This window comes from Paramormyrops kingsleyae, chromosome 23, assembly GCF_048594095.1.
Source record: "Paramormyrops kingsleyae isolate MSU_618 chromosome 23, PKINGS_0.4, whole genome shotgun sequence".
Lineage (NCBI taxonomy): Eukaryota > Metazoa > Chordata > Actinopteri > Osteoglossiformes > Mormyridae > Paramormyrops > Paramormyrops kingsleyae.
Genome location: NC_132819.1, coordinates 15,445,529 through 15,464,929, shown reverse-complemented (window position 1 = coordinate 15,464,929; position 19,401 = coordinate 15,445,529). Strand labels below are relative to the sequence as shown.

General features: G+C 42.1%; 1 protein-coding gene across 10 annotated transcripts; it reads right to left on the bottom strand.

Moving 5' to 3' along the window:
• Positions 1–586: 586 nt before the first annotated feature.
• LOC111843851 (uncharacterized) lies at positions 587–18,867 on the bottom strand. 10 transcript variants are annotated; one of them, XM_023811784.2, is made up of 39 exons: positions 18,796–18,867; positions 17,892–17,956; positions 17,087–17,155; positions 16,357–16,392; positions 15,152–15,193; positions 14,776–14,823; positions 14,598–14,645; positions 14,483–14,518; positions 14,296–14,346; positions 14,162–14,206; positions 13,890–13,946; positions 12,439–12,480; positions 12,136–12,180; positions 11,898–11,942; positions 11,737–11,784; positions 11,110–11,154; positions 10,502–10,546; positions 10,104–10,160; positions 9,753–9,791; positions 9,207–9,248; positions 9,086–9,100; positions 8,270–8,323; positions 8,114–8,161; positions 7,310–7,369; positions 7,108–7,152; positions 6,923–6,964; positions 6,806–6,841; positions 6,396–6,431; positions 6,180–6,221; positions 5,982–6,041; positions 5,731–5,781; positions 5,424–5,462; positions 5,044–5,088; positions 4,359–4,403; positions 4,133–4,233; positions 3,991–4,026; positions 3,361–3,396; positions 3,169–3,213; positions 587–1,852 (listed from the first exon to the last, which is right to left on the bottom strand). In XM_023811784.2, the coding sequence occupies exons 1-39, from the start codon at positions 18,852–18,854 to the stop codon at positions 1,733–1,735; spliced, it is 1,920 nt and encodes a 639-aa protein (XP_023667552.1). In that variant the 5' UTR covers positions 18,855–18,867; the 3' UTR covers positions 587–1,732. The 10 variants fall into 10 exon arrangements, 7 of the variants coding, with proteins under 7 accessions (XP_023667552.1, XP_023667553.1, XP_072561955.1 ...); XM_023811785.2 differs by having other exon boundaries at positions 3,361–3,399; positions 4,183–4,233; XM_072705854.1 differs by having other exon boundaries at positions 4,183–4,233.
• Positions 18,868–19,401: the final 534 nt, after the last annotated feature.

Below are 19,401 nucleotides of genomic sequence, written 5' to 3'. Positions count from 1 at the left end.
GTGGGACGGCTGCCTTTCCTGTGTGTTATGTCAGTGAAGAGAAGTCTCTGATAGAAGGACTCTGAATGCTCATTTTACTGGCTAACAGCGCCACCCGGAGAGTAATGCTTGCTTAACACTTAGAAATATGTTTGTGGTTATTGGTTAATAAATTGCTCTATACACTGACAAGGTTGCCATTTGTTCAAAAGACATTCTGAGGAATATCCGTCTTCCAAACCGCTTATCCTTCTGGGTTATAGGGGGTTTGGGTCCTATCCTGGAAGCTAAGGGCATGAGGCAGGGAATAAGCCTCAGCATGTCTTTGGACTGTGGGGGGAAACCGGAGTACCCAGAGGAAACCCCACGACGACATGGGGAGAACATGCAAACTCCACACACGTAACCCAGGCGGAGGCTCGAACCCAGGTCCCAGAGGTGTGAGGCAGCAGTGCTAACCACTGCACCACAATGCCGCCCCAGTCAGGGATATGTTAGTTCCAAAAAAGCGTTCTGTGTCACCGATATGTCTGTAAGACACCAGCTATAGACTCGTGTGACAGGATGGAGTCGCCCGACTGAAATCACCAAACCTCTGTACTGTATGGTATATTTATTCAGTGAAAATTACATGCAAACATGTAAGAACAGAACGTGTACAGCTGTAACGGCCAACAACACTTGAAAAGTAGCAGTACAGTATAAATATGGCAAACACGCAAGTTGAAAGCACCTAACGCCGGGGTTTGTCTGACCCCTTACAGTGGTTGAAGTTTTAATTGTAGTCATTCCAGAGGAAATGTGTCAAGTCAATTCTGTATCCAAAAATCACAAACAAGCAGTAATGTAACTGGTATTTTACATTACTTCTGTGACATACGGATCAAAAACCCCACCATTACTACTTCTGTTGTCATAAATGGAGGTCACCTAAAGGTTAAGCGATTCATTGATGCACCTTAATGAACCTGTTACCATGGTTTCACGTGTAACAAGCTCATGTCATTTGTTCATTCATTTCTCAGAACTGTGCAACCCCTTCAGAGTTAAGGTGAGCTTGGAGCCTCTCTCTGGAATGACATCATCACAAGTTGACACACCTGTTTAGCCTCTCGGCATGTCTGCAGGCTACGGGAGGATGCTCGCACGTCGGGCCGGTATCAAGCCCAAAGGCCCAGAGACATAAGGGCACAATGCCGTTTACTTGAGGCACCATCTATGTATGAGCAACCGGATAATATCTAATTGGTTTGAGGCACTGGGGACGGGAGAGATGTAGCAAGCCCTCCCACTGACTAATTTGACCAGCTACTACTCGTAAGACCCACATGGAATAACGGCACTGAATTAAAATCCCAACAACATGACAAAGCTGAGCCCTCATGAGATGGAGAACAGGATGTGTGTGGAGGTTGAGGGTGTAGACAGATGATTAATTAAAGCATATTTTAAAATGACTCATTTGGCAATTAACTCTTGGTCACACCAGTAATGAATGTTTCTCAAATATTTTTTTAAAAGCAAAAGAAATGCAGTATCTGCAGGCACTGTAAAAACATTTTTGCACAAAATTGTCAGAAAGGATGACAATACCTTCCATTCTGCATTCTTAAGAAAGCAATCTCCCCTCTGAATCCCCAAAATCTTCAATGTAAGACAAAAGTAAACTGCAGGGTAGGCATGGACAGATGTATTAGTGAACTTGCTCTTTATCTTAGTGTTTAAACGGCAGAACGGACATAAATGCTCGTCGCTAGTGTAGGGGGTCTCTGTTCATCCACTCTTCCTTGCATTGGAATCTGTAGCGTATGATCTTGACACGAGGCTTGATGTGCAAGTCAGCAGGTATCCTCCAGTTCCACATTTTCTGCACCTGTGGGTGGTTACAGAAACGGCGGCCTCACGTTTCGTTCTTTCAGCCGAAAGGCATGTGAAATACAGGGAGTGAGGGCCAGCACTCGCTGCAACACACTGTAATTCATACTGTACCTTAGCATGGTTCAGTCTCCACCTGATATGTCAAACATCTGGCAAGTTTCACAGCACAAAACCCAGGCAGAATCAGATCAAGACGACAGCCATATTTATTGGAGAAACTGCAACAGCTCTGACTATATTTTTGACTAATTAAAATGCTTTGTTTTTTAATCCCCTTATGCTTTTAATTACACTATTCGGTTTCATGTAATGGGCGTCTTAGTGTTTCATGTCAGCATTTCTCTAACCAGCCCTCAGGGAGCCGCAGACAGTCTGCAGTAGAGCTTGGCAGGCCCTGATCCCGGAGTAACAGCATCCAGCAGGTTTTCCATCCTACCTGGTCTCTGATGAGCCACACCTGATCTCAGGCAGATAGTGACTCATCCGGTAGGACAGAAAGCCTGCTGGATACCGGCCCTCCATGATCAGGTTTACCTACTCCTGGTCTACATCATTGCTCCCTACCAACTCATAACTAGGGGTATATCACATTGCGATATGGCGAATGCGCAATAATCACCAGGGCTTTAGATGACGGGCATAAACATTTGTCTAGACATCGGCTTTTCAGCACTATACGAATGTTTACTTACACCCACAATTTGGTTTAGTAGTATGGATTAGTAGTATGGATTAGTAGTATGCCTAAAATATTAATCAGATGTGTATTGTGACACCCAAAAGTTAGTAATCTGTATAAATTCGGCGTATCCTTATGTTTATTAACTTCAGTTAGCGGAGCACATCACACATGACTGTTTTGGTAAATCATGGAAGGGATGAGCACTGAAGTGGCGGTGAAGAAAGGGACAGATCAGCAGCCAGAACATCTGATGAACATTAAATATTGTGGATAAACAAGGTAAAAGGACATCGGTGGTGTGGTGGTACTTTTTGCAGCTTTAAGTCCGACATGTTTATTTAACATAAGTATATGCTGAATTTATACAGATTACTAACTCATTCAGCGACTGGACAAATGTTTACACCCGTCATATGAAGGCCTGGTGATTTTTGCGCATGTGCCATAAAATCACAATGTAATATCGTGCAGCCAGTCTCCAAACAGACCTGAACCAAGTATTCAGTGCTCTTAATTGTTTGGTTCATTTTTGAATGTGCTGAGAGCTGGGAGGGAGCAAGTCATGTGGCCTGTCTGGAGAGGAGTGGTTTCAGTGTAGCTACACAAGCCTAAAAAACGAGAGATCTCACCTTGAGGACCCTGACCAGAAGTGATGTACTGTTCACCTGCGGGAACTGAAAAAAGCAGGCAAAACAGAGAAAAAACGAAGAGCTATTGATCAACTGCTCGGGCAGGGGGGATGATCAGAGCCCTCTGTGGGCTAAAGCATCAGTCACGTGACCAGGGACTTGATTTTGCCGTTAAACTGCCATTAAACTTACCAGCTGATTGGGTCTGCATCGTAGTGTCTTGATGACCTACTGAAGCAGAGATACTCTGTGATCAAATGCATCTGTTAAAAAAGCTTATATGCCAAACATAATAGCAAGAAATAAACATGTTGCTGGGTTTTATACTGATTCCCGCTAACTTTACTTGAGGGGACATGAATAATGTAGTAGTACACATTTACTAAATTCATTAATTAACCAGTAGCTAAGTGTTTAAGTACTGAACCCATGTTCATTCATCATTATTCAATCAGGACAGTTCATGTATTTCATGGAGAAACCTATATTAGTTCATGATTTGTTCTTGAGTAGTAAATGGGTTGAGTAATTTTTGCCCCCTCAAGTGAAGTCTTACCATTATTAACTAATTAATTGACTGTTAACTAGTATGGTGCCTGAATGAAATAAATGAACTGTCATGATTTATTAATGATGAATGAACATGGGATTAGTAACTAACACTTAGTTACTGGTTAAGTAAGCATTAAGTGAAGCATGTACTACTATATTATTCATGTCCCCTCAAGTAAAGTGTGACCTGATTCCTCTCTCCTTTGTTAGTATTTCTGTTATTTGTGTAGTAACTCCTGAAGTGTGTGGGACGTGGTTGTTCAGACTTACTGAAACCTTCATTGGTTCCTCGGGGATCAGCAGAAACTATAACAGAACAGAAAGAACGGTTAGGAATTATGACGGCATCAGCATTGAGCATTGGGTTGACGCCCAAAGAGCATAGCGACCAAACCCCTTTAGGTGGACATACACAGGACAGATAGAGGCCAGCGGCCAAGGAGTCCTGGTGATGGGACTCACCCCCGTCAACGGTGTCCGTGTGGGGGGAGATTTTAAGCGGGTTCCCTGTAACTGAAACACCACACTCAGAACAGTGAGATGGACGCCCCCGCCCCCCGCCCCCCTACCATGAGGCATGAGCATGGCTGTGAGTGCTGAGAAGCTGAGGTGTAGCGACCATGTAGGGGCGAACCCACCTGGGGATCCAGTCTGAAAGAGCACACCGTGCAGCTCTGCCCCCCCTAAGTCAGGAAGATGACAGCGTGGACCTCACAAACCACAAATACCCTGGACCATTAAGGCATAATCGATGCCCTTTGCTTGAACGCGAATCAGTCTTAATTACGGTAACCATTGCTTAACCATAGTAAACACTGAACATGAATGAATGCATGGACAGTAAAATCTATGACAATGAATATGAATCCAGAATGAACAATGTTTCTAGAAAGACACTAAGTGGTGTAACCCTTTGCTGGGTAAATGGTGTATGCGCTAAAGCTTTGCTGGTGTAGTACCTGTAAGGCCTATTTCATTCATAAACCTTCCTCCCTTCTCACTGTGTGTTGGCCGCTGGCCAGTCTTTGGCACCATGGTCTAGGCCTGTGGCTGGACCTTGAAAGGCCCACAGGGAGGCGCTGTGGCATCACATGTCCAGGGTTTGGGCTTTGAATCCCACCTCCGCTCTGTTTTCCTGAAGTTTATGTGTCTCCCCATGTTGCGTGGGTATGTGCCCTGTGATATACTGGCATCCCATCCAGGGTGCACCCCAGCCATGTACCCTGTGCTGCCTAGGATTGGCTCCAGGCCCCCATGTGACCCTGAGCAGGATAAGTGATTGGAAGATGAATAGGTCGATAGATGTATGAAAGGCCCACTGACCTGTGGAATTTATTTGGTTGCTGGTCACGGGTTCTCCACTGAAGGCTAGGGAGGAAGAGTGGGGGGCGGGGTCACAGGGTGCTGCCTGATTGGTGGGATGTTTGGCTAAAAATCTTCAGTTCGAATGTCTGTAATTCCTTCTTGAGTTTGAGGCAGGATAATATTCTGTATTGTGCAATGGCTTCTTCTGAGAGCTATTCTCATCGCTCAGGACACATTTGTGGAGTGGAAAGTGATCCTAATAAACTCTCCTAGCAACGCACTTGCATAAAAAAAGCTGGCTGGCTTTTGTCCTTTATCTCCTTGCAACTTTGTCCAAACGCCATAAACAGCACACTGGAAAATCACCTCCGGGGGTGAGGAAATTTATGGATACATACCTATATCTGGTGTGCTGGAGCTGAATGCAGAGCCTGGAGCTACAGTGTAAAAGCCAAACATTTATTTGGCGGGAGAGAGTTACACATTTAAAAGGACACATCAGGCTTGCTCAATGAACTCCGGGAGAAACCAAACTCAGACTAGTAAAAATATATATTATTATATGCATGTTTGCAAAACTTATTAAATGTTTTGAGGCCAACCTTCTTCAAAATAGAAGGTTCATGTAAAGACTAAATCATCAGAAATGAATGTGCCAGCTAGTTTCCCTGGAGTATCCTCAAACTCCATATCATTGTCTCTTACCAGTTACTTCCAGCTGTAGGTGGGAACTGGTCACAGGTTCTCCACTCAAACCTATTGAAACAGGACACTTTTCTATGTCAGTCAGCAAGGGCAGTAAGATTGGGAGTCACAGTCAGGGGAATATAAACGGTTCTGTTGAGTATAAAGAAATGGGTGTAACAAGTGTAGTGACTACTGGGGACGAGAAATCGCTTCTTGGATATTTTAACCGAAGCACATGCTTGGTGTCACCGTGAAAGAAGTGATGCTACCTGAATGGTCCATGTGAGAAAGTGCATTCAGTGAACTCATCTCTCCTGCGATCGGGGCCACTGCCAAACCCAGGAAACAGCGACACGTGTTACTGGACAGGCGCGCATGCTGCATGCATACATTTGATAGAAATTAAGGGAACTTCAGGTCTTATTGTTTAAATTTACTTGAATATACTTTTATGTTTTAAGACTGACCATCGGTGCCCGTGTGAGGATTGACGTGCGGACTCCCTCCACCTGTGAGTGGTGAACAGAAGGCCTCTGTGTTACGAAAGCTCTGTTCTCTCAACAAAGCAAAATAAACACAGTACTGGCGTATACGCAGCAAGACAGCCCCCGCTGTAACAACACCGTCAAGTACATCGTCGCGGGAGGTGTTTCAGAAAATGTCACAGCAGCCACTCAACTCACCTGCTGAACTGAGATGTGAAGCGCTGTGCAGGTCACCTGTGTGCATGGGGGGGGGGGCAATGATGGATAGTTTTTGGAATAGTTAAAGATTCTTCCCCTTTTTGATGTCTTTTGGGGTGATGGAAGCCTGCAGATTTTCCATCGCTGACTTTTTTAACGCAGCCAGAAGTGGCCATGCAGGATCCATGGTAACTTTTTCCACATAATAATAAGGCATAAATTTCACAATACGACACCATTATTATGATTAGACTCAGTTTGTAACCCTGAATTAATGCCTGGGTTTAAAGAAAACTGTGTGGAAATAGTACCACACTTCTCAGACATCTGCTTATTCACGACAGTGTTGATAGATTGTTAATAATAATAATAATAATTATTATTATTATTAATATGAACCCTTGTCTTACTTATTCTGTCATGATGGTCAGTGAAAGGCTGATCTCCTGTAAATGGTGAAACAGAATATATTAGCTGATGTGGAATAACAAAGTTTCTTCAGCTATGCTAAAAAAATAACCGATTACCTCTATTGTGCATCTCTGTGATCGGTCTTTGGCGACCATTTCCTAATGAAAAAAACAAGTTGATGTTTCGAGAGCAAGTTTGGTACCATTTGATAACTGTTTGTATATGTTGGTAATAATGTCCATCAGCAGTTCCTCGGTATTTTAAAAACAGAACTGAAATAGGGATATCAGTCATCACTTACCATTGGGATTTGATGACTCTATATGCACTACATCAGAGCCACCCTCTACAATTTAAACACAATGTCTTTTTAAATTGGAACTATTTAGAACAGTCCATTTTCAACGCCTTATTTTTTGCCATGATTTGATACAGTGACTCCAGGAGTCAAGGAAATTATATAATCTTATATTTTTTGTTTTGTTGACTTTACATGAACGTACCTGGATCATGTGTACTCAGATATTCGGTATGTGATATCATGGCCATTTCTGCATGCGGATCTTTAAAACAACAACAACAACAACAATAATAATTATAATAATAGAGTATTCCTAACACTTCAGTCAACGAAGAAGTCACCATTAACATCTAGTGGTACTGCCTAGGAATTGGGTGAGGTTCTCTTTTTTTGTGATTTCTAGTCTTATTATGCTGAAAAGCTCTTTCTGCGTGAATAACTGTGATTTCCTCACACCTCTGTGGGTGGGGCTGGAGTGTGTGGGGGTATGCAGGCATTCTCCTACATTCCAAACTGATGCTTTTAAATTTCCTATAGAGTGCAATTTTTCCATGTGTGCATGAGTGTGCCCTGTGATGGACTGGAATTCTGTGTGGGGAGAGGGGTTTGTGCCCTGTGATGGACTGGAATTCTGTGTGGGGAGAAGGGTTTGTGCCCTGTGATGGACTGGAATTCTGTGTGGGGAGAAGGGTTTGTGCCCTGTGCTGCCTGGGACCAGAGGTGGACATTTCAGGTCCAGAAAGTAAAAATCCAAACCAGGATTTTGTTTCAACCAACCAGCTGAGTAAATATGGCTGTGAATCTTTATACTCAGCAGGTTGGTTGAAACAAAATCCTGGTCTGGATTTTTACTTTCCGGACCTGAAATGTCCACCTCTGCCTGGGACAGGCACCGGATAAGAGGTTGGAAGAAGGATGGATAATAGCACCTTCGGGCTGTTTTTCCTGGAGAGGGATGCAGCACAAGTCACACTGAGGATTATCCAGTCAGTCGGTGCTTATTTACCTGTCGTGGCACCATGGACACCAGTCACAGCAGCGTGATCCCCACCGTCTAAGTTACCAAGAAACAAATATAAGCAAGAATTTCTTTAATTGAAGACATCCGATCAGAAGGTGCAACGTATCGTCTAAAGCCGCGGATTTGAAATATCCTCCTTACCAGTATAACTAATGGAGTGGAAATGGTCACTAAAACTGCCTGGAATTCTGGAGCCTGGTGACAGAGGGGTGGAAGAAAGCACTGGGTGTTTCTGTGGATCATTTCTGTAAAATGTAGTTACAGGCAGTTCCCAAGCGACAAAGGAGATTCACTCCCCATGCCTGTCTTTAAGTAGAGTTTGTATTTAAGTTGGAAAAATACTGTACTGCACCTTGAGCTGACGAACCACAGAAACCATGCAATGTTGTCATGACTGTCACAAAGTACAATGTGTATTCTTATTATGAACCAATGTATTTAACTCAGATTTTTAATATGACAGATTTTAGTTGTCTGTTAACGGACGTTCTTAACTTGGGATCTGCTGGACAGAAATATTTATATTTGAAGACAAAGATACAGATAATGAAAAGATCACAATAATGTTTCAGAAAACCAGGGGTCGACATTCTGGGCCCCATACAAGCATATCATATAGGGCCCCCCAATCCACACCAATCCAGTTATGTTCCAATTTTTTAGGGCCCCTGTCACTCAGGGGCCCTTCGAATCGTCCTAATCCCCCACCCCTACCCCCCCCCCCCCTGCCCCTTATGGGGCCCCTGCAGAGACCAGTCCCGTGCTTGCTTGAAAATGAGTCTTTGAAAATAACTCTTTCTATATATGCATTTATCAGAGAGAATTGTGTAACACTGCAACTGTTAAGCATTATGAAAATCATATAAATAATTAGATAACAATAGTGATTAGATGTAAAAAAAATAATAAACAATCTGCATAAATAAATGTGCCAAACATTCACAGGTGTGTGCTCACCTTCTGATGGATGGGCTGTAGATACAGACAGGAGTGAGAATTTGCCGTATATATACAACCTTGTAAGGCATAACTCGCAAATTTATAGGTCAGTCATTGTATAGGTAAATATGCAGTAAACCTGTAGAGGCCATCTGTGGAATGCCCAGGTCTCCAGCAAGTCCTGTTATTGACAAAAAAAAACGAGATTCAAGAAATAAGATGTTTCATATTTCCATGGAATTCTCTCCAAGGTTTGACGGTTCAGCAGTAAATTAAAAATAACTGCTTTGTTTCTTGGAAAAATGTGATAAAATGTGCAAAATGGCTTCTGGAATCTTTTTAGAACAAAATACCAATTTGTTCTTATAGACTGATATTTTTTACTTCTAAATCTCTTTACTGGCAGAAATACAATCTTAGGATGATTCTAATGTGAATCACTATGGTGCACATAATTAATTAGGCATCTTTTGTATTCAATCTCATATGTATAATGAACATATCCTGGCTTAAGTTGATCTATCTGAATTTACAATGATATAAACAAATATGATGGCAAGAGATTCTAACAGTCTTTCTCATTATGTGTCCCTTGAAGGTGGTGACATGTTCTCCAACTCAGTTAGACTCTCCTGTGCATATTGTCCTACATCAGTGAACATAAGTCTCGGAGGTAGCAACTGACCCAGTCTTTCAGTGAGGGCGTCATTCCCAGTGAAACCACCTGAAACGTGTGAAGGGAAAAGAGTCAGAATGACCTTCAGGATAAAATCTTCATTCAATCTCCTTTATAAGCACAGACATGCAAACTGATACTCGGGGTTCAAGGCTTTGTGGAACACATGGATGTAATGATACCTTGGCCCAAAAAACGGCCGTAAATTTAGCCCGGCGCTCTGAAATCTCTGTCATGATTACAAGTCTGAAAACGGTCTCGCAGGTGCGGTACAGCAAGTCAAGCCTGTGAGAGACGACACATGGAGAGGAGGCAGGGAGATTTACGGCTCCTAGTGGAGAGTGCAGTGCCAGCAAGTACCTGCAGCATGTGACTGAGCATTGCTACCAGCGGGCTCTCCTGGAGTGAGGCCAAGGACTGGAATTAAAGACCAGCGAGAAATAGCGGCCTGATTAAAACCAAATTTCCTTACACGCGGACAACAGCCTTGAGATAGCAGCTCAACTATTTAGTCTCGCAGACCAGAGATAATTACCAGCTTACGGGAAAAAATATCAAATCGTAATCTATGGGCATATGAGGAGATCAATCACTCAACATCATTCATGCTTTCAATCTATAAAAGTACCATACGTTCAAAAAGATTAAGATTTCGGGCATTTACGTTCGTCCTGGATTTAATTATGAAAAAGTATTATTCTGACACATGGTCAAGTTAGCAGGAACTATAACCCTTTTTTAATTTAAGCAGGACCTACCTGACAAGTCCATATTGGGGTCAGAAATATAATGGTCTGTTATATCTGAAACATATTAGGACATTGTTTTAAGTTAGATCCAATTACCGCTCCAGTATGTCTCATAACAGATGCCTCGCCTGAGTAATCATAAGATGGTATGAAGAGGTGATGGTATGAAATATGTGGCAGGTGTGCAGAAACACAGAAATCACGCCTAGTTCTGGGAGGCCCACAGGATCCAACACAAGCAGATGTTTAGATGCTGAACTACCTTGCTTATCCGTTTAGCTATGTGCCAGTTAAGCCGCCTCGCTATATTAATACTAACGTCATTCAACTGACTCGTTGTAGTGGTTAGCATAAGCTAACGCCCAGAATTCTATCATGCAATTAGAGCATGTCAGAATCCTGCTAACCTAACCGTAAAGTGCATCGTAATTCTCGTGTATTCTTTTTTTTTCTTTAAAGAAGCGATTATCTCTCATTTGTCAGAGGCCCCCCGATGAAAACGACAGCCAGATGTTTTTGTCTCACGGAAGCCGGCACATATGGAATGCATTCGATCTTCTGGGGGCGTGTGTGCATGGTTCTGATTGTGTTCCCGGGCCGAGGTGTCTCTGCTGTACCTGGATATCCGCCATAGAAGGTATCAGCCAGGGGAAGATCAGAGACTGTACAGACACAGAAAACCAGATCAGCCATTCATCGTTGACATTGCCCAAACTCCAATATGCCCACCAGTCAAATGAAGCGGTTTGCTTGACTACAGGATGCTCTTTCTAGCTGTATATTGCACACAGACTTGATTTCTGAATGGAGTCCCTCTTGGGTTATATTTGTGTGTATAGCATTCCTGATGCGAGGTTTTTAGCAATGCTCATATATTTCTTTCCACCACAACGATCTTGCACTTGTTTCTGGTCGATCAGCCTTGTAGCACTTGTAGCTAAGCTGGCTCCTTGACGGCAGTATGCCTGTACTCAGTGTTGCCCATTTCCGGTCCAGAAGCTACAAACCGAGACCAAGATTTTGTTCCAACCAACCAGTTGAGCATAAAGAGTCACAGTCACAGATTACTCAACTGGTTGGTAGTAACATAATCTTGGTCTGGATGTGTAACTTCTGGACCTGAAATGGGCAACACTGCTTGTTCTGTCTGCTTCACTTGCACCTCACATTGGAGAAAAGCATCCGGTAAACAGATAAATGTAAATGTCAAATGTGCAAAGCCCCCCCCCCCCCCCATGTCTTACCTGCGTGTCCAGCCAACGACCCCCCTACCAGCAGCTTATGGTTGTTTCCTGTGAAACGACAAAGTGTCAGTGAAACCCGAGTGCCGCTTAGGTGACATCGTCGAAGCGGCAGCACGAGGGGGGGCGTGGGCACTTTTACCGCCCTCCCGGTGCCACCTTACCATTGGACTCCGTTTCTGGGCCTTCCGAACCGTTCGCCTCCGCACCTGTGCAAAGTGGCACGTCAATAACATAAGGCAAATATCACAATCCACCTAATACAAACGAATAGATCCTTAAAAATCTGAGAAGGTGAACAGTACGGTGCAGGAGGTACACGCACATCGCAGCCTTCCCCTTTAAGAGGCTTGTTACCATGACACAACACTATATCTGACAAGCATTAATAAATGATCCCACCTGTAAGATCCCCATGAGAGCTGGAGCCCAAAGGGGGTCCACTCCCTAAAAGATGAGACCGGCTTTTCAGACAGAACAGTCTTTTCAGTGACTTCTCAGATGAGGTCATCCGAGTGCATGTTTTATTTGATCTGAATGAAATCATACTGTGATTTCTCACTTGAGGTCACCCTAGTGCGTGTTTTATTCGATCTGAGCTAAATCATGCTGTCCTTTCAATATCTGTATGTGTACAGTAACATTTGCGTGAGTGTCACTGTTGTGCTTTGGCCTAAAACGAACATTGGAAGCTTCTGTACCTACCGGCGGAGTATATCTCAGCTTGGTGTGTCATTTGATGAGGCCCTGGAATTCAACAGAATGCAAAACATGCTGTCAGTAACCACAGAATGCATCAACACCAGAGTTTTCACGCTGCATGAATGAGGGAAGGAGCGCATGCCGATGACGACACGTTGCTGCACCCAGGAAATGAGGAACCACCTCAGGGATGGGAACCTGAGCGCAGCCGTGCGGTAGGTAATACCTCAGCACCACACTACTTTCAATGGAATGGAACAGTGTGAAGTTTCCAGTGCTTTCCAATCCTACTGCCCCCCCCCCGTTTCCCCTGGAAGTTGGAGGACCTGCTTGCAGGGCTGGTAGGCTAACGTCACATTCAGGATAGAGCAATTGCAGGTGAAGGGCTTTGCTCAAAGGCCCAATGGAGTAGAATCACTCCTGGCATTCAAACCAGCAACCTTCCAAGTGCCGGCACAGAGCCCTAGCCTCAGAGCCACCACTCTGCCCCTTACGTGAATCGATTACCAATAATTTCTTCCTTTCTTCAAAAACTTACTGAAATCTTGTTGGATGGCTAGATGAACACGGCTTTGGTTCCCAAACCTCTCCTCAGGGGCACCTCAGCCATTCCATGTGTTTTCTCCGCTAGCTCACTTAATTAATTGACTAAATTTGTAACTCAATGAAGTATTGATTAGCTAAACAAGATTGCATAGTGGTCAAGTCAAAAAAGGCATGGGTGTATAGGATGGTATTTGGGTGATTTTAGGGGAGGTTTTGAAATGGCTAAGCTGGCAAACTTTGACAGGTGTAATATCTTAGTTTAACACCAACAATGAGATCCTTTAACCATAATTTTCTTTGACTGCCTAGTGAATATGATTTGTTGTGTTACTGGTTCAATGGTTCACTGCCGGGATTTAAATTGGCCTGCTGGTCCCAGCTCTTAGGGAAAACACAACACAGCAGTAACCTCCAGTACCAGTGAAAAGTTTGGACACACCTACCAATAGAAAGGTTTATTTGTATTATTCCCTACATTGTAGAACAATTATTAAGACACCAAAACTATAAAATAACATGTGTGCAATAGTGCACTGACCAAAAAAAGTAAATTATTTATTGGGACACAGCTCTGTGGGATGGGACACAGAAGGTTGCCGGTTCAAAGCCCTGGGTTGGCAGAGTGATCTCATGATCAGGCCCTTGAGCAAGGCCCTTAACCCCAATTACTCCAGGGACCGGCTGACCCTACTGTCTCCTATGTGACAAGTTTATGAGGTGGCCTCCTGGGATGCTTTTCCAGCTGTCCTGAAGGAGGTGTCACATATGCTGAGCACTTTACTTCACTCTCTGGCCAAATCACGGGGTGCAACACTGTCACTGTCTTTTGTAGGCGGCTTGTGTGTCCAAACTTTTGACTGGTACTGCGGCTACTGCAGAGGGACGACTTTTCGGGCAGTTTCGCTCACCTTCTGCTAACATGTGGACCTCAGACATCATGCTGGGAATATGTCCTGGTTCACCTCCTGAATGGATGGAAATCACACCACTGGTGTTTGGCAAAGAAGTGGCAAAATCCTCAGCTTTGGAAAATAGTGTGAATAAAGTGCTATCCTGATTATGTGAGGAGATGTATGGCTAAGACTTGGCAATGAATCACGTTATTGTGAAAGTATGGCCGTCCCCTAGCTGTGGGTGTTGTAGGTCTTACTGCTTGGTGTGGCATGTTGGGGGGGGGTACCTGGGGGCTCCAGCTGAGTGGCCATACTGGCATGTTCAACCGCGCCTGGCAACAATGACACCAGCATGTTGGAAAACTGTGAAAAACTGAGGGAACGGGAGACACAACGGATCGAGAGAGACCGGCCTTCTCACCGTCAAAAGCAGTGCCGGCATCCAGAGCTAGTGCGTCCGCCCCATTGTCACCTGCGGCAGAGACACAGCGCAGAGTGGAGAGCAGGTATCTGATTAGAAAGCTCAATGGTGAATCAGCACTCGAGGTGCGTGAGTGTGTGTGATTTTTGAGTAGGATACCGCACAGGTGTGCACAATATTTTTTTACCATTTCCTTCCTCCACAGCTGAGTCCATGACGGATACTGGTGGGGAGAGACAATGCTTATCTAATTGTTCAAGGCAATCTGCTTTCTCCACAGGTCACAGGTCTCTGACACTCACCGTCATGGCTGCCCCCATGTGACGGTCTAGATCCAATCAGTTTCTGTCCTGCAAAAGAAAGACAGCGACACCTTTCTGAAACTTATGCTCGCATGAAATTGAAGGTGATAGACTGGCAGTGATGCGTCATACGAATTCATTTGGCATAGAGTAAAATTTCAGAAGGTCCCACTATTACCGTTTATAGGGTCACCTTCCAATGAGGCTTCTTGTGGACCAGATGGATCTTGAAAGAAATGCAGGATTTCTCAGAAATGAGGATTCATATTGCCACATACGTGATCTTTGAAAAGTCATCATAGAAGTATATCGGAATTATCCCTTTACAATTAGATTCTGTAGAGCAGTAAGCTGGTCACTCATACCACGTCTTTTATACAATGGTTCCAGTGTGAGAGGTTTTTTTGTTTACCAAAGTAAAATCCAAGTTAATCTTACCACCTTGAATTTCACCAGCTTCAGCTGCACACTGTGAGCCCTTCATTACAATTAAGACCTGTGCTGCAGTGAATAAAAGACCTGTTCAGGCTAAGAGTGGATTAGCTTTAACTTACCCCGATCTTTTGATGCCGTGGAAGGTTGCCGACCTCCAATTCCTGAGAGAAAGATTTTTATTTATTTATTTATTAATCTCTTCCATAATGTCCCACAGCACCAAATGGCTATTTTATTGAATGTCCTGTGGGGGGGGGGCATGTCGCCACGCAAACATCAGTAAGTTATGTGCTTTTCTTCGGAAAACAACGACAAAACTTTTGTTGTTTTTAAAAGGCAATAAATGTTTGTAACACATGCTACCAGTCTTTGAAGTTACTGTGGTTTCCCAGTGCATTTCGTTTTTTAATATAAAGCTTTACTTCATTTACATTAACACATGTAATTATGTATGTATTTATGCATTGTTTACATTAAAATAAATCATTTTTCATGCACATTATAAAGTGTTCCTTTAGTCATGTTTTTGGCATGTACTGAATGGGATTATTGATTAATTCTCATTTAAATAACACTTGAAACTTGCAGGAATTCAAAGACTGGATGGAAATGCGGAGTTTGTAAAAACCGTATCAAGCTTTTTCTGTGACATTGTGCAGACCTGTCACACATCACACCATAATAAAAGTGCTACTGTCCAGCAAATTGCTTAATCTACATGTTAATGAGGCATCATCTACTTGTCAAATATGGATCTTCAACTATTTCTCAATTGTTTCCCTCCAATCTCATTAACCAAGCAAGTTTCTCCTGGAACACATGCATTTGTGTCCATGGCTAACCAAATTTTTGCCATCAATTTATTTTAAAACCTGATTAAATTAAACGTTAAAATTGAAATTAAAATAGTTAAAACATTTAGAGTAAAATATTATAAAATTATAGTATGTGTTTGTTGTTTTATCATCTTTTTAAAGTTATTTTATGTATCTTCTTATTCAATGGAAATGTTTTTACGATTAGTGTTGTGTTGCTGACACAATTCTACGCTTGCATAGAATTGTCTCCCATTTCTTTCTATGTCCAATAAATTCTGAATGCAGTAATATATTTGGTATTGGTATTCTATGCAATAATGAAATAAACCAAAAAATGAAAAACAGAGTGATCTGAAGTAAAGTTTTTCAGTCAGGGCTCATTTTTCTCAATAAAAATGAGTGATTACATTGCTAAGAGGCATTAAAAAACCTCAATTGCTTCATTGTTTGAATAGCTAAAAGAAGGAGAGCATCTTTATATTGGTGGCAAGTTATTAACTTCTCACCCATATTCATATCCTGAATATTGGAGTCATCATCATCTGAAAAAAAAGGAAATTGATAACAGTTCATAAACTGTTCACATGTTTCCTTCTTCCTGAAGATCGTGTTGCAAAGGCGTAGAGGAGAAGTGTTGGCAGTTTGTAAGACTGCTGGGTTATAACTCAAAAAACAAACTGACGTGTTATTCCATTACCTTTTTCGACTATTACTTTATTTGCTGTCAATTTTAAAATTATGTGCGTGTGGCACAAAAAAGAATTTAATAGCAGTTAATGTATAATCACCCTGCAGGAGTATTGGATCAGGATCTGAATGTGTGGTCTATTTTAAATGGTATTTAAACACTTAGTTTAAAATATATTATTGATAGTAAAGTTGCATTTAATCCATTGTTCAACATAAAGTCAAAATCATGCATCGTTAAAAAATTCAAATCAAATTACAAATTGTTTAAATTTTGTTATATTTATTTTATAATATCTATTTGACTCCTATCATTTTATTATATTTTACAGACCTGTTTATATTTGCAGCGATGTGCACAAGCTGCATATGTTGAAAAGTCCATTATCCATGTTTCAGTCAACATGAGTCAGTCCAGGCAATCGTTTGTTTAGTTTGGCTACATTTCGCTCGAGAAACTGACATCCAGGTGCCTGGTCCAGCCACCGCAGCCCGTGGTCTAGATCTGCTGAGACCTCAGCAGCCCAGGGTGGGACACTTTCCACCTACCTTCCTCCTCTTCAGACAGCTCTTCTTCACCCTCTTCTCGTTCAATATCAGATTCCTCCGCTTCTTTCTCTGAAAATAAAACATAAGGCTAGAAAAATCATGTCCCGTGCCAGGAAGTTTTTTGTTTCCATCGTTAATCAACCTTTTCATTGCATTTTGATGTATAACAATGTGGTCTCTGGAACACTAGTGATGGGGAGAAACTGGAACTTGCTGGGGACACTGATAGCCCCTCGCCCTTGTCCGTGAAGTGTGAGCCCCACACAGAACGTTTCTCTAAAGGCTTCCTTGGTCCCAGCCCAGGCAATCATTCAGACTGGGCCACATTCCAGCCAGCCTCAGTTACTTTGCAAGATACAAATCCTCTAAACACTATAGACAATCATTCAAAGTGAATTTTGGAAAAATTACAGCTAAGTAGCTCCCAAGTATTTCATTAACTTAATTACATAACTATAGGTAACAAGTCAATCTTTTGTCTATTTTTCAAGACAAGAATACATTAATTAAAAATGGCTATTTAACAACATATTTTATAGACCAAAGTGTTACAGTTTAACATGTGTGACAAAAGAGAAAACAACTTATCTTTTCATTAACACATTCAAATATTTCAAATCATAGTCACAATTCAGTCAATGCCCTTATTAAGCCGATTAGATGGAACAGAAGCCTTCACGTTAATAAACGTTTGAGAAGGATCCCTGAGATTAGATGCTCTTCCTTGCCTGCTGCTCACAAAGAACGCAGAGGAACATGCAGATTCATGGAAAGCGCAACCATTTATGACTGAACACTTTCCTACCTTCAACAGGAGCAGCTGCCGTAACCGCTGCCAAACACATCACTGCTGAAAATATCAAAACGTTTCTGGAAGGCAAAGGGAGCGCAGTCACTAAAATGCTAAAGGCAATATATTTTTAAAACACTTTTGAATGTTGGCAAAGCTGCATTTATTTAATGAGGCAAATAATGGCTGTAATTATTCTTGTTTCTTGCTTTAAAAATATTACCAGTGAGACATTTAAAGACTTTTTTATTCCTTCATTGACAACATAAATATATAAAAAAATCCAATTACAACATCTTGACTGATTTATGTGACACGTTACACTGCAACCCTATAATGAAAAAGTGGGATCAAAAATGGATAAATTTATATTACAAATTTAATAAATGTTTTGAAATGCATTACATTAATGACAGCATGAAAAGAATGGATATTATCCTAATTATAATGCAAAATAACGATGATCAAAAAATTAATTCATTAACCATAAGCATTCACAAACCATACATGTATAACATACATATTTATTGAGAGGATATTCACTTCCATTGCAATGAAAATTATTGACAAACTTGTTAGCGGCCTGTACAAATCTTTCCTATAATATGATGCAAAAATATCAGTTGAACTTATTTTGAATTAACACACACTTTTTAATGATTGTAAAATACTTCAAAACAATAGTACTATTATCATAACTTTTAGCCAAAAAAAACAATTTTTAAATGATTTAAATTTAGAAGCCATGAAAGGCATATCAATGCTCCCCTGTTCAGGTGAATAATACCCATCAGGACAAAGAAACGCAACCCCCCCACTTGATTTAATTATGGTTTGCCTGCTTCATAAACCCCACAATCTGCTCGTTGACCTGGTTACAGATAACGTGCTGTTCAGAGAACCGTCACTGTTCACTTACCGAGACAACATGGTTTTGTTATGTCGGCAGCCCTGGTGTGGACATAGAGCAGGGAACATTCAGATTTTTGACTTCCTTATGCTTGATTGAGCACCCCTATAAGTTTTATACTCTCACAGCCGCCCATCTTGAGAAAGGGCGGGGTTTGGGTGAAGGCCCCAGCCCCTGGGACTAAATGACTCCCGTGATCCCTAAAAGGGATCAACAGTTAAGGTGGGCGGCCGGTGGAGGGCACAGGCAACCTGCTTTTAGTTTTTGCACCTGGGGAGACGGGAAGTGAGCCACATGCCCTCATTTCCTGCTTAATGACAGTGTCGAAGCTCTGTGAAATGGAGACAGGTGCTGCATTTGACCTGTCCCAAGGTTCAGCGGCATGACGTGGTGTGAATGCTTTAAAGGCCAGCGGACGAGCACCAAGCAAACCCTACCACCTAACACCTGACTCTATGCATTCTGGACAGTGACTTTGTCAGATATTTGGACTGGGCTTTTTAAAATATTTCGAAGGCAGTTCATAATAATGAGATGTTAAGTCTAAAATGGAAAAGTGTGATAAAATCATAATTGTAGGTATTCATTGTAAAATTAGGCCTTTTATTTTCTAGT

What these genes read in the sequence shown, in the direction of transcription:
- LOC111843851 (XM_072705849.1), bottom strand. Translation starts at nt 18,854, where the DNA reads ATGTTCCCTGCTCTATGTCCACACCAGGGCTGCCGACATAACAAAACC. An exon ending in TATTCAGGATATGAATATGG is followed by an intron (nt 15,194 to 16,356) that starts GTGAGAAGTTAA and finishes TCTTTCTCTCAG; the next exon opens with GAATTGGAGGTCGGCAACCT. An exon ending in GGTCCACATGTTAGCAGAAG is followed by an intron (nt 12,481 to 13,889) that starts GTGAGCGAAACT and finishes GTTGAATTCCAG; the next exon opens with GGCCTCATCAAATGACACAC.